A 13049-nucleotide genomic window follows, 5' to 3' on the forward strand; every position below is an offset into this window, starting at 1 on the left:
TGTTTTTTTTTTTTTTTTTTTTTTTGAGACAGAGTCTCCCTCCATTGTCAGACCGGAGTGCAGTGGCCCAATCTTGGCTCACTGCAACCTCTGCCTCCCGGGTTCAAGCAATTCTCCTGCCTCAGCCTCCCGAGTAGCTGGGACTACAGGTGCACACCACCACGCCCAGCTAATTTTTTTGTATTTTTAGTAGAGATGGGGTTTCACCCTGTTGGCCAGAATGGTCTCAATTTCTTGACCTTGTCATCCGCCCTCCCCAGCCTCCCAAAGTGCTGGGATTACAGGGGTGAGCCACCACGCCCGGCCCTTTTTCTGTTTTTTAGTAGAGACAGGATTTCACCATGTTGGCCAGACTGGTCTCGAACTCCTGACCTCAAGTGATCCACCCTCCTTGGCCTCCCAAAGTGCTGGGATTACAAGCGTGAGCCACCGTGCCCAGCTAAGTCTTTCAACTTTCTATCATGCTACTGTTATTATATCTGTTAATATATCTGCCTCTGAAAATATTACTTTTCTACTTGCTGCCAATATGTACATCAGAAAAGAAAGCTAGATAGAATCGTGTGTAAAGTAAAAGTAAGTAAGTTCTCAAAGAGGCCATAAAAACCTCTCCAGACCAGAGGCTGAAGCAGGAGAACAGTTTAAGCCCAGAAGTTGGAGGCCAGCCTGGGCAACATAACAAGACCCCCATTTCTACCAAAAAAAAAAAAAAAAAAAAGAACTCCCCTTTCTAAAATCTGCTCAAGCTTCAGTGAAAAGACATTTAGTCTTCAATTCCTGATTTCGAAATGTGTTTCAGGAATGAAAATAGTTAAGTGCACAAAGTCCATAGTAAATGTTTATAAACCCAAAAAGAAAAATGCAGTACTTGTTTCAAAACCCTCCCTTTATAAAAAACTAAAATTATAATCAAGATTAATTCCACTTAGAAAAATTATTAAGAATATTTTAACATGACTTTAAAAAGCAATATAAAAAATGTCAACGAAAAATATTTGACCTGGCCAGCCATGGTGCCTCACACATGTAATTAAAGCACTTTGGGAAAACTAGGTGGGTGGATCATTTCAATTTAAGAGTTTGAGACCAGCCTGGGCAACATGGCTAAAACCTGTCTCTACAGAATATACAAAAGCCAGGCATGGGGGCATGCACCTGTAGTTCCAGCTACTCGGGAGACTGAGATAGGAGGACTGCTTGAGCCCAGGATGTTGAGGCTGCAGCGAGCCATGACCATATCTCTATACTCCAACCTGGCCAACAGGGTAAGACTCAGTCTAAAAAAAAAGGAAATAAAAAAAAACTGATCATTGGCAACACTGTTCAATAAAGCCTCTCGAGGCAATGGCTTCAGGAGACCAACATTCTAAAGTTCTGATACAGTTAATAAAAATAAACCACGTTCACTTATATTGCCGACAAGCCTCATACCACAACTAATGAGTTTTACAAAGACTTCTTTATAGAATGAACTTTATTCCACTCCCAAAATGTAGTTAGCTATTAATCATGGCACGAAACTGACATTTTCGGGCTGGACACAGTGGCTCACACCTGTAACACCAGCATGTTAGGAGGCCTAAGTGGGGTGGATCACTCGAGGCCATGAGTTCAAGATCAACATGGCAAAACTCCACATCTACTGAAAATACAAAAAAACTAGGCAGGCACTGTGGGGCGCACCAGTAGTTCCAACTACTTGGGAGGCTGAGGTGGGAGGATGGCTTGAACCCGGAGACAGAGGTTGCAGTGAGCCGTATTTGTAGCATTGCACTCCAGCCTTAGCAACAGAGCCAGATCCTATTACAAAAATAAATAAATAAATAAATAAATGAAACAAATTGACATTTTATAGTCACTTGACACAACTTCAGGGTTAAATTACAAGCAATCTATGTAAGAATCTTTAAATGTTAATGAGAATTTCAAATTTTCACATGAATGCAAACACAAATAATTACCAGCAAATAAAAAGGTTAAGGTTGCCAGGCATGGGAGGCCAAGGCAGGTGGATCACTTGAGGCCAGGAGTTCGAGACCAGCCTGGCCAATATGGTGAAACCCCATCTCTACTAAAATACAAAAATTGGCCAGGTGAGATGGTTGCATGCCTGTAGTCCCAGCTACTCAGGAGGCTGAGGCAGAAAAATCGCTTTAACCTGGGAGGCAGAGGTTGCAATGAGCCGAGATCGCGCCACTGCACTCCAGCCTGGGTGACAGAGCGAGACTCCGTCTCAGAAAAAAAAAAAAAAGTTAAGGTTAACAGCTGTGACGAGTTTTCATAAACAACCCAGACTCATAAAAATACCAAACCAAGCCGGATGTGGTGGCTCATGCCTATAATCCCAGCACTTTGGGAAGCCGAAGCGGGCAGATCACGAGGTCAGGAGATCGAGACAATCCTGGCTAACACAGTGAAACCCCATCTCTACTTAAAATGCACACAAAAAATTAGCCGGGCATGATGGCGGGCGCATGCAGTCCCAGCTACTCGGGAGGCTGAGGCAGGAGAATGGCGTGAACCTGGGAGGTGGAGCTTGCAGTGAGCTGAGATTGTGCCACCGCACTCTAGCCTGGGCGACAGAGCAAGATTTCTCAAAAAAAAAAAACAAAAAAACAAACAAACAAACAAAAAACTAAACCAAACTGGTCATGGTGGCTCACACCTGTAATCCCAGCACTTTGGGAGGACGAAGCGGGTGGATCACCTAAGGTAAGGAGTTCGAGACCAGCCTGGCCAACATGATGAAACCCCATCTCTACTAAAAATAGAAAAATTAGCCAGGCTTGGTGGCACACAGCTATTATCCCAGCTACTCGGGAGGCTGAGGCACGACAATCACTTGAACCTGGGAGACGGAGGCTGCAGTGAGCCGAGATCACACCACTGCATTCCAGCCTGGGTGACAGGGTAAGATCCTGCAACACACACACACAAACAATAATAATAATTTAAAAAATCAGCCAGGCATAGTGGCTCACACCTGTAATCCCAGCACCTTGGGAGGCCAAGGAGGGCAAATTGTTTGAGGTCAGGAATTCAAGGCCATCCTGGGCAACAGGTAAAATCTCTGTCCCTACAAAACAAAAACAAACAAACAAAAAAGCTAGGCGCAGTGGCTTACACCTGTAATTCCAGCACTTCGGGAGGCCAAGGTATATGGATCACCTGAGGTCGGGAGTTCGAGACCAGTCTGGCCAACATGATGAAACCCCATCTCTACCAATAATACAAAAATTAGCCAGGTGTAGTGGCGCGTGCCTATAATCCCAGCTACTCGGGAGGCTGAGGCATGAGAATGGCTTGAACGCAAGAGGCAGAGGTTGCATTCAGCCGAGATCCTGCCACTGCACCCCACCCTGGGCAACAGAGTGAAACAAAAATTTTGCTGGGCATAGTGGCGCATGCCTGTGGTCCCCGCTACTCAGGAGGCTGAGATAGGAGGATCACTTGGGCCTGAGAACTCGAGGTTGCAATGAGCCATGATGGCGCCACTGCACTCCCGCCTGGGTGACAGAGCTAGAACCTGTCTCAAAAAAATAAATAAGGCGGGGCGCAGTGGCTCATGCTGTAATCCCAAAACTTTGGGAAGCCAAGACGGGCAGATCACCTAAGGTCAGGAGTTCAAGACCAGCCTGGCCAATATGGTGAAACCCCATCTCTACTAAAAAAAAAAATACAAAAATTTGCCAGGTGTAGTGGTGCAGGCCTGTAATCCCAGCTACTCAGGAGTCTGAGGCAGGAGAATCACTTGAACCTGGGAGGTGGAGGTTACAGTGAGCCGAGATCATGCCACTGCTTTCCAGCCCAGGTGACAGAGTGAGACTCTGTCTCAAAATAAATAAATAACCAAGGATTTAACATTTACGTAGATTTCACACCACATAAGTACAGAACCACATACATTAAAAACAAAGAAAAGAAAACAGACCTCCTATTTTAGCAAGCCAAAATCAAGGTTACAAAAAGATATCCTGAAGGGCAAGTATTGTCTGTGACTGTATTCCATAAAACAAGCCTGTTAGGGGGCCGGGCGCAGTGGCTCACGCCTGTAATCCCAGCACTTTGGGAGGCTGAGGTGGGCGGATCACAAGGTCAGGAGATCGACACCATCCTGGCCAACATGGTGAAACCCCGTCTCTACTAAAAATACAAAAATTAGCTGGGCATCATGGCGTGCGCCTGTAGTACCAACTACATGGGAGGCTAAGGCAGGAGAATCGCTTCAACCCGGGGGGCGGAGGTTGCAGTGAGCTGAGATCGTGCCACTGCACTCCAGCCTGGTGACAGAGCGAGACTCCATCTAATTAAAAAAAACAAAAAATAAAGAGCAGGCCTGTTAGGAACCAGACTGCACAACAGAAGCTGTGTGAGCATTAGCACCTGAGCTCCACCTGTTAGATCAGGTGCAGCATTATGTTCTCAGAAGCACAAACCCTACTGGGAACTGCGCATGGCATGGGATGTAGGTTGTATGCTCTTTATGAGAATCTAACAAATGCATAATGATCTGAGGTGGAACTGTTTTGTTTTGTTTTGTTTTTAGGAGGAGTCTCACTTTGTCCCCCAGGCTGAAGTACAGTGGCACGATCTCAGCTTACTGCAAGCTCCGCCTCCCGGGTTTCATGCCATTCTCTTGCCTTCAGCCTCCGGAGTAGCTGGGACTACAGGCGCCCTCCACCATGCCTAGCTAATTTTTTTGTATTTTTAGTAGAAGGGGGTTTCACCGTGTTAGCCAGGATGGTCTCAATCTCCTGACCTCGTGATCCGCCCGCCTTGGCCTCCCAAAGTGCTGGGATTACAGGCGTGAGCCACCGTGCCTGGCCGATGTAACAGTTTAATCTCAAAATCATCCCCTGGCCCCTATGGAAAAACCATCTTCCACAAAACCGGTCCCTAGTGTTAAAAAGGTTGGGGACCATTGCCTTAAAATACACAGCATGATCTTGTGTATATATTACGTCTCCATTTATTTCAAGGGAGGGGCCCCAGAACTTAAAATTTAAAAATAAAAATAAAAATAAAGGGAGGGGGCTCGGCGCAGTGGCTCACACCTGTAATCTCAGCACTTTGGGAAGCTGAGGCAGGAGGATCGCTTGAGCTCAGGAGTTTGAGACCAATCTGGGCAACATGGCAGGACCCTGTCTCTACAAAAAATTTAAATGTTAGCCAGCTGGTGTACACCTGTAGTTCCAGCTACTCAGGAGGCTAAGGCAGGAGAAATGCTTGGCCCCAAAGATTGAGGCTGCACTCCAGCCTGGGTGACAGAGGGAGACCTTGACTCTAAAAAAAATAAATAAATAAAGGGAGAGGTGTAATAAAATCCTACAAATGTTGCTTTGGGCAAGTCCCCTAATCTCTCAAAACTTACAGTTTTTGCCTTCCATTTTTAAGATTTAGGAATTTTTGTTGTTGTTGTTGTTGTTTTTTAAGAGACAGGGTAGGCCGCACACGGTGGCTCACGCCTGTAATTCCAGCACTTTGGGAGGCCAAGGCAGGTGGATCGCTTAAGGTCAGGAGTTCAAGATGAGCCTGACCAACATGGTGAAACCCTGTCTCTACTAAAAATACAAAAATTAGCTGGGTGGGGTAGCAGGCGCCTGTAATCTCAGCTACTCAGAAGGCTGAGGCAGGAGAATCGCTTGAACCCAGGAAACAGAGGTTGCAGTGAGCTGAGATTGCATCACTGCACTCCAGCCTGGGAAAGAGCGAAACTGTCTCAAAAAAAAAAAAAACACCTTAGCTCATGAGGCTGGGCGGGGGTGGCTCACGCCTGTAATCCCAGCACTTTGGGAGGCTGAGGCAGGCGAATCACCTGAGGTCAGGAGTTCAAGAGCAGCCTGGCCAACATGGTGAAACCCCATATCTACTAAAAATGCAAAACTTGGCTGGGCATGGTGGCGGGTGCCTGTAATCCCAGCTATTCAGGAGGGCTAAGGCAGGAGAATTGCTTGAACCCGGGAGGCGGAGGTCGCAGGGAGGCAAGATCACGCCACTGCACTCCAGCCTGGGCGACAGAGACTCTGTCTCAAAAACAAACAAAAAAACCCTTAGATGGTAACAGTCACATCACAGATGACCCAGATATCCTTTGAAAAAAAACAAAAAAAACACAAGTACTTTCACTTAAAAAGATACGGCAGCAGCCAGGCACGGTGGCTCATGCCTGTAATCCCAGCACTTTGGGAGGCCGAGGCAGGTGGATCACCTGAGGTCAGGAGTTTGAGACCATTCTAGCCAACATGGTGAAACCCCATCTCTACTAAAAATACAACAATTAGCTGGGCATGGTGGCGTGCGCATGTAGTCCCAGCTACTCAGGAGACTGAGGCAGAAGAACAGCTTGAACCTGGGAGGCAAAGGTTGCAGTAAGCAGAGATCGTGCCACTGCACTCCAGCCTGGGTGACAGAGCAAGACTCCGTCTCAAAGAAAAAAAAAAAAAGATAATAGCAGGTGTGACTGTTAATAAACTTTATACCTCCATTGAAGTTGTCACAATCACTTGAAATAGCTAAAAAAAAATAGGGTTTTGTTCATGCTCAACTATTTATACAACATCAAAATGCTATCACTAGTCAAAATAGAAAATTGTAATTCTAGAGGACAACCTTCTAAAACCTTAAAATTCGTTTCAAAGTAAAAAACCATACTTTACTAAGTTGACAGTTCTAACATGGCTGTAGCTATTTAGGACAAAAAAATGAGATCCTCCTTTTTTTGTTTGTTTGTTTGTTTGTTTTGAGACAGAGTCTCACTCTGTTGCCCAGGCTGGAGTGTAATGGCATGATCTCAGCTCACTGCAACCTCCACCTCCCAGGATCAAGCAATTCTCTTCCCTCAGCCTCCCAAGAAGCTGGGATTACAGGCACCCACCACTATGCCCGGCTAATTTTTGTATTTTTAGTAGAGATGGGGGTTTCACCATGTTGGCCAGACTAGTCTCGAACTCCTGACCCCAGGTGATCAAGCCGCCTCGGCCTCCTAAAGTGCTGGGATTACAGGTATGAGCCACCGCGGCTGGCCTTGAGATCCTCCTTTAAGTCAAAATATATGGCTATTAAATAGCTACGATATGAGTTAACATCCCTTATGTAAAAGTATAAACCATTGCTAATTAGAGTAACACTGAAAATACAAGTTTACATTTAACCAAAAAAAGGAACACCACGACTGATCCCATGTTTTCACTGTTTCAGAATGTGAAATCTTTAAGCAACCACAGGCTTACATTTTTCTCTTAAAAAAAAAAAAGAAAAAGAAAAAGAAAACCAATGCAAGTTTTGGCCCAAACTTAAAAAGTTTATTTTCTCCACATACTTGAAACAAAAACTAAACTAATTAGGTAAAATACATAAGCCCAAAAGAAAAACAAAACATGTCTCTTTGGTTAGTAATAGCCATCTACAATTTACCTCTAATGACCCTCAATGTCAATTAACTTTTTTGGTCTAACTTCAGAGATGGTTAGTATCAATGTGCACATAAAAGAATAACAAAGGATGATGCCATTTAAACCTTATAAATTACTAATGAAGCCACATGACTAATTAACCTACATAAAAAGCAAATGGCTAAATACCCGACCTTCAAATCTTTGCTCAAATGTTAGCTCCTCAATGAAGTTCCCCCTAATCCATTTAAAATTGTAACTCATTCCCCTCCCCACACTCCCTATACCTTTAATCTGCTTTCTTCTAATTCCATAGCTCTTATACACTATTATACATAGGCTGGTAATTTAATGTCTCATTGTCTGCCTAGTCACATTAGAATGTAAACTCCAAAAGGACAATATGTTTGCTTTATTCACTGATTCATCCCAAAAACCCCGTGTACATAGATGCTTCAATAAAGCTGTATTCAACGTAGATATTTTAGGCCCTTCTACAAGATATTTAACTGCAAAAGATAAACAGTCTCACTGAAATTTAAATGGAAGCATGATGAACAACTACATTAAATCACAGCACACTTTTTTTTTTTTGAGATAGAGTCTCACTCTGACTCCCAGGCTGGAGTGCAGTGGCGCAATCTCAGCTGACTGCAACCTCTGCCTCCTGGGCTCAAGTGATGCTCCTGCCTCAGCCTCCCGAGTAGCTGGGATTACAGGCGCATGGCTAAACAGCACAATTTTTAAGTTGCAATGCCTCAAGTAACAATACTAAGCTGAAAATCACTAAAAGAAAAATATTTTATTCACACTGAATCCTGTATCCCAAGCAATTCTAATGTCATATTATTTAGGTTTAGGAATAGAGTAACAATTGTAAATTCATATTTTTATTTTTAATGGGGAAGGGAATGTAGAAGAAGAATCAACCAGTGAAAATTCCCAATAGTGCCATGAAATTACAAAAAAGTTACCAAAAATAACTTGGTCATAGGCTAGCAGCTAATAAAAAATACTTTCAGATGTAAAAGAGAGGTTAACAACAACAACAAAGCTTTAGAACAGTTCCTCAGGAATTTCATTCCTGCACTTTACTCAGTATCATCAGCACGATAGATAAACCAAGTACCCTCATTAATAATAATGGTTACAGGTTTCAAAACATCTTCACATATATTACCTTATTAAATCTTCAGAGGAACCAAATTAAACTCAAATATCAATTATCCAGTAACTAACAAAAGCACTTAATAATGTATGCACTTGACAGTAAAAATGCAATTTTTCCTTTAAAAATTCCCCACAATATTTGACAAACTACAAAGAAACCATTCTATGGAAGAGCAACCTTCTTGGCACTGGAAGTAATACAAGTCTTCTAAAGAATAATAGAGCACCGCTAGCAAGAGCCATAAAAATCCTGAAGCCCTCTGAACTAGTAAAACCACTCTTGGTAACTTTCTCTAAGGAAATAATTACACTGAACCAAAAAGCTATTTAAAAATGTTCACTGCACCACTATCTATAACAAAAAAGTGGAAACCCAATTCCCAACAACAGAATGGTTAAGTAAAAACCTTACGGCCAGGTGCAGTGGCTCACGCCTGCAATCCCAGCACTTTGGGAGGCCGAGGCGGGCGGATCACCTGAGGTCGGTAGTTCGAGACCAAACTGACCAACATGGTGAAACCTTGTCTCTACTAAAAATACAAAAATTAGCCAAGCGTGGTGGCACATTCCTGTAGCCCCAGCTACTCAAGAGGCTGTGGTGGGAGAATCGCTTGAACCCAGGAGTCAGAGGCTGCAGTGAGCTGAGATCGTACCACTGCACTTCAGACTGGGAAACAGATCAAGACTCCGTCTCAAAAAAAAAAAAAAAATTTACATTTACAATACAACGTTCAGGGGGAAAAAGCTAACTACAAAATAAGATACACAATCACTTCTACTACATAAAAATGAAAAGGTAAAAAGCAAAAATAAGAATTAGACTGATGGTTGCGGGCTGTGGCTCATTCCTGCCTGTAATCCTGGCACTTTGGGAAGCTGAGGCTGGCGAATCACTTGAGGTCAAGAGTTCGAGACCAGCCTGGCCAACATGGCAAAACCCCGTCCTCACTAAAAATACAAAAAAATTAGCCAGGTGTGGTGGCACGAACCTGTAATCCCAGCTACTCGGGAGGCTGAGGCTGGAGAATCACTTGAATGAACCCAGGTGGCAGAGACTGCAGTAAGCTGAGATCAGGCCACTGCACTCCAGCCTGGGCAACAAAGTGAGATTCCATCCCCCTCCCAAAAAAAAACACACACAAAATTACATTAAAGTAAAATTATGTTCTAATATTGTGATTATATTATCTTTCCTAAAACAGCCACCTTCAAAAATATGTATAACAAAGAACAAAATAAATCACTCCTGAAAGTCATGAAAAACTACACACACACACAAAGTCAAATTATGAAATGTTTCTTAAAGCAGATGTGAATTTCCAGACTTTCAAGAATATTTTGCTATCTTGAAACTCGTCAAACTGAATACTGCATTTTTTTTTCACCCTTGCTCTCAGAAACTTATTTTCACTGTTGATACGCACAAACCTAAGTGAGGAGATTCTAGAAGCTGAAACTTATTTACAAGGAACGCAGGAAAGTGATTCAAATTCAAAGTAATTCTACAAGTACATTAACGATCTGTTCAAGAATAAAATTTCACATTACACAAATCCAACACAGTAAACAAAATTTCACCTATTCATCAAAAAGAATAAGGGCTACCATTTAGGTCTCAAGTAAAAGAACTTAAAGCAAGGAAAAATCTAAATTAACCTTAAATTGTTGTAAAGCCTCAAGGAACAGAAAAAAGACCTTGTGGTACTAAAACATTCCAAATATTTTTGATCACTCCAACTACTCAAGAGCAAATTCTCTTATAATCTAATTTTTAAGCCTAGTAGTCAATGCAACTTAATAATCTTAGTTTTAATGTTTATATATTTGAACATGTTGAATACATCTGCCAAATCTCTTCCTAATACCTAAAAAAGTAAAAACAGAATACATCCTTTTCTATAAAAATTGTATTTTAAATTTTTTCATTCTTCGCTAGATGCCAACGAAAAAGGGAGACTGAAGTTACCCTACTTGGGGAAATGATCACTTCATCTGAACTAGTTTGGCTAAGTAGTGTTCGGGATGCTTCAGACTCAGAGTAGGGGAAGGAGGGGCGGGGCGTGTAAAATCATATAAACGACTGTTTCCGCCCCCTTTGAAGGCAGCAGAATTCCTTAAAAACCAGCTGATTCCTCTTGATGGGGAATTTCTGCTATAAATAAAAATTCTTTGGGAATGGGTTGCTGAAAACGTGTTTTCAAAAAGAAAACTCAGGTGAATGAAAAATCCTCTTATTCCACCTTCCAAAGCCCAAGATGCCTATTTAAGGAGGACGCCGGTCACCCGCCGTCAAGCCGGCGGCCTAGGCCTAAAGAAGGCACAGTAGTGCCTACAACACGGATGGACTTGAGGCACAGGGGAAATGGACTTGCGTGCCCTTGGTAAGCTCTGGCGGCACTCCCGAAGTTAAGGACACCGGCCACAATGGAATGGAGTCTATTGACGTTTGCTTCTCCCTTTGAACACTAAGCATTTTCTTAATTCGTGAAATACGAAGTGACAACCGCCCGCCACCCCCAACAGGCCCTCCTGCACAAACACACCCTCGAGTCAAACCCAGTTAGCCGGGACAACACTGAGCCCCCAGCCCCTACTACAACCCCGGGTTAGGAGGGTAAAAGACGCTAGTAAACACCCGCCTTTCTGCCGTCAGGAACCCGACTACGTCCCCTGCTGCAATCTCTCCTAGCATTTCCGAAATTGGGGCGGGGGTTGGGATAAGTGCACAGGGTGCCCGCCCCCTGCCACCAGGGCACCGCCACCCCGGATCTCCCGGGTCCAGCCTGGGTCCAGCCCTCACCCACCGATGTTCCACAGGCGCCTTCTCCACTGCGGCCTGGAACAGCAATGCGGATCGGCCACCACCCGCGCGCCGGAGAGGCCTGGCGGGGGAAGGAGGAAGGCCGGGACGGGGCCAGGCACTCCCCACCCCTTCCCTTCCCCAGGTGGGCGAGGGTGGAACGCTGCGGGAGACCACACGGAGCCCCACGATTCCAGGGGAGTTCGGGAGCCCCCGCCGCCGCCTCGTACACGAACGCGGAGGGGTGCGGGGGCCAAAGCCCACCTGTCTCCACCCCGTCCTCCGATCTTTCCCAGGACTGGGAGGGGGCGGGGAGAGAGCCCCGACAGACCCTGATGATTCCGGAGAAGCCCAGTGCCTACCCCTTTAACCGGCACGGGGGACGCGGCCCTAACTTCTCCCCTCCCGAGATGTCCCCCATGGGGGGGGGGACATGTTCCGGAAAACGACACCAAAGCCTCCAGACCCCTCCAACGTTCACACCTAAACCAGGAGTGGGGGAGCTGCCCGAGCATCCCCACGCTGCGGGCGGAGGATCGTGCGGAAGGGGGAGCCGGGGCTGACCATCGCAGCTACCCGAGAACCCCTCCCAACACGCGTGGGGAGGGGAGGCCGCCCGCTCCCTCCATCTTGACCGCTGGGGGAGGGGGCGGGGATGCTGCGGGAGGCTGGACAGGCCTGACAATCCCAGAGGACCCCGGCTGCGCCCACCGGCCGAGCCTCGGGGCTCAGGCCCAAGCGAGTCTCCCCCGCGCTGCCAGCCCCCAGCCCACCCCGGGTAGCCCGGCGGGTCACGGGGCGGGGACGGCGGCGCGGGCCGCGGGGGAGGGGACGCCGGGCACGGCGCGGAGGGGGCTGGGGTGCCGACACCCACCTGCCCAGGCCGGGCCTCCCGCCGCCGGAGGTCGCCGCGGCCACCGAGGAGGGAGCCGTGGCCGAGGACGAGGAGACCGAGGACGAGGACGGCGAAGGCGCGGCGGCGGGCGACGCTAAAAGGCCGCTGCCGCCGGGCTTGCGGACATTGGCAGCCGCGGGCGGCTGCTGCTGCTGCTGTTGCTGCTGCTGTTGCTGCTGCTGCTGCTGCTGGGGCTTCAGCGACATGGTGAGGGGCCCATACACCGGCTCGCACGCCGGGCGGGGACAGCCGGGAGCCGGGCGCGCCGAGGAGACGCCGGAGCGCGGCGGGGACGCGCGGGCGCCGAGCGGGGAGGCACGGGTTGGCGCGGCCGAAGGGGCGCCCGGGCTGGCGAGGGGGAGAAGGAGGACGACGAAGGGGCGGGGAGGCCCGCCTAGACCAAGGAGCCGCTGGGAGCCGGGCCGGAACGCGCCGCCGCCGTTGCCGTTGCTACCAAAACAGTCTGAGGCGGAGGGAGGCGAGCTCTGCCGGGAGGGAGGGGGGCCGGGGCCGGGCGGGGGAGGGGCGGCGGAGGGATACGGTCCCGGGGCCGCGCCACCGCCGCCCCGCCCGCTGCGCCGCGCCGGCCGCTGGAGCGAGCGCCACCCGGGCCACCTGGCTGCGGCGAAGTGGCGAGACTCGGTGGCCACCGCGGGACTCCGAGGAGTTGCGGCCGCTGAGCGCATCGGAGGCCGGGCGCGCCGAGGCGCCGGGTGGGAGCGGAGGAGTGGATAGGGACTCTTTACCGGAAGTCGGAGGGGTCGGACGGAAGCAGAACGTGAGGTGGCCCCGG

The 13049-nt window shown here is 47.5% G+C and overlaps 1 protein-coding gene across 50 annotated transcripts in view; it reads right to left on the reverse strand.

Annotated features, from left to right (window-relative positions):
* ATXN2 (ataxin 2) overlaps window positions 1-12797 on the reverse strand; it is a 146303-nt gene extending 133506 nt beyond the window's left edge. For 19 of the 50 annotated variants that reach the window (XM_054528275.2, XM_054528271.2, XM_054528274.2 and 16 more), the window contains exon 1: window positions 12236-12781. In XM_054528275.2, the coding sequence (XP_054384250.1) occupies window positions 12236-12462 (227 nt within the window). In that variant the 5' untranslated portion in view covers window positions 12463-12781. Of the gene's footprint in view, window positions 1-11365; window positions 11451-12235 lie in introns of those variants that run through there. The other 31 variants (XM_063711933.1, XM_063711920.1, XM_063711926.1 and 28 more) reach the window with 6 other exon arrangements.
* Between the last annotated feature and the right edge of the window lie 252 nt (window positions 12798-13049).

Source organism: Pongo abelii, chromosome 10 (assembly GCF_028885655.2).
Source record: "Pongo abelii isolate AG06213 chromosome 10, NHGRI_mPonAbe1-v2.0_pri, whole genome shotgun sequence".
Taxonomy (NCBI): domain Eukaryota; kingdom Metazoa; phylum Chordata; class Mammalia; order Primates; family Hominidae; genus Pongo; species Pongo abelii.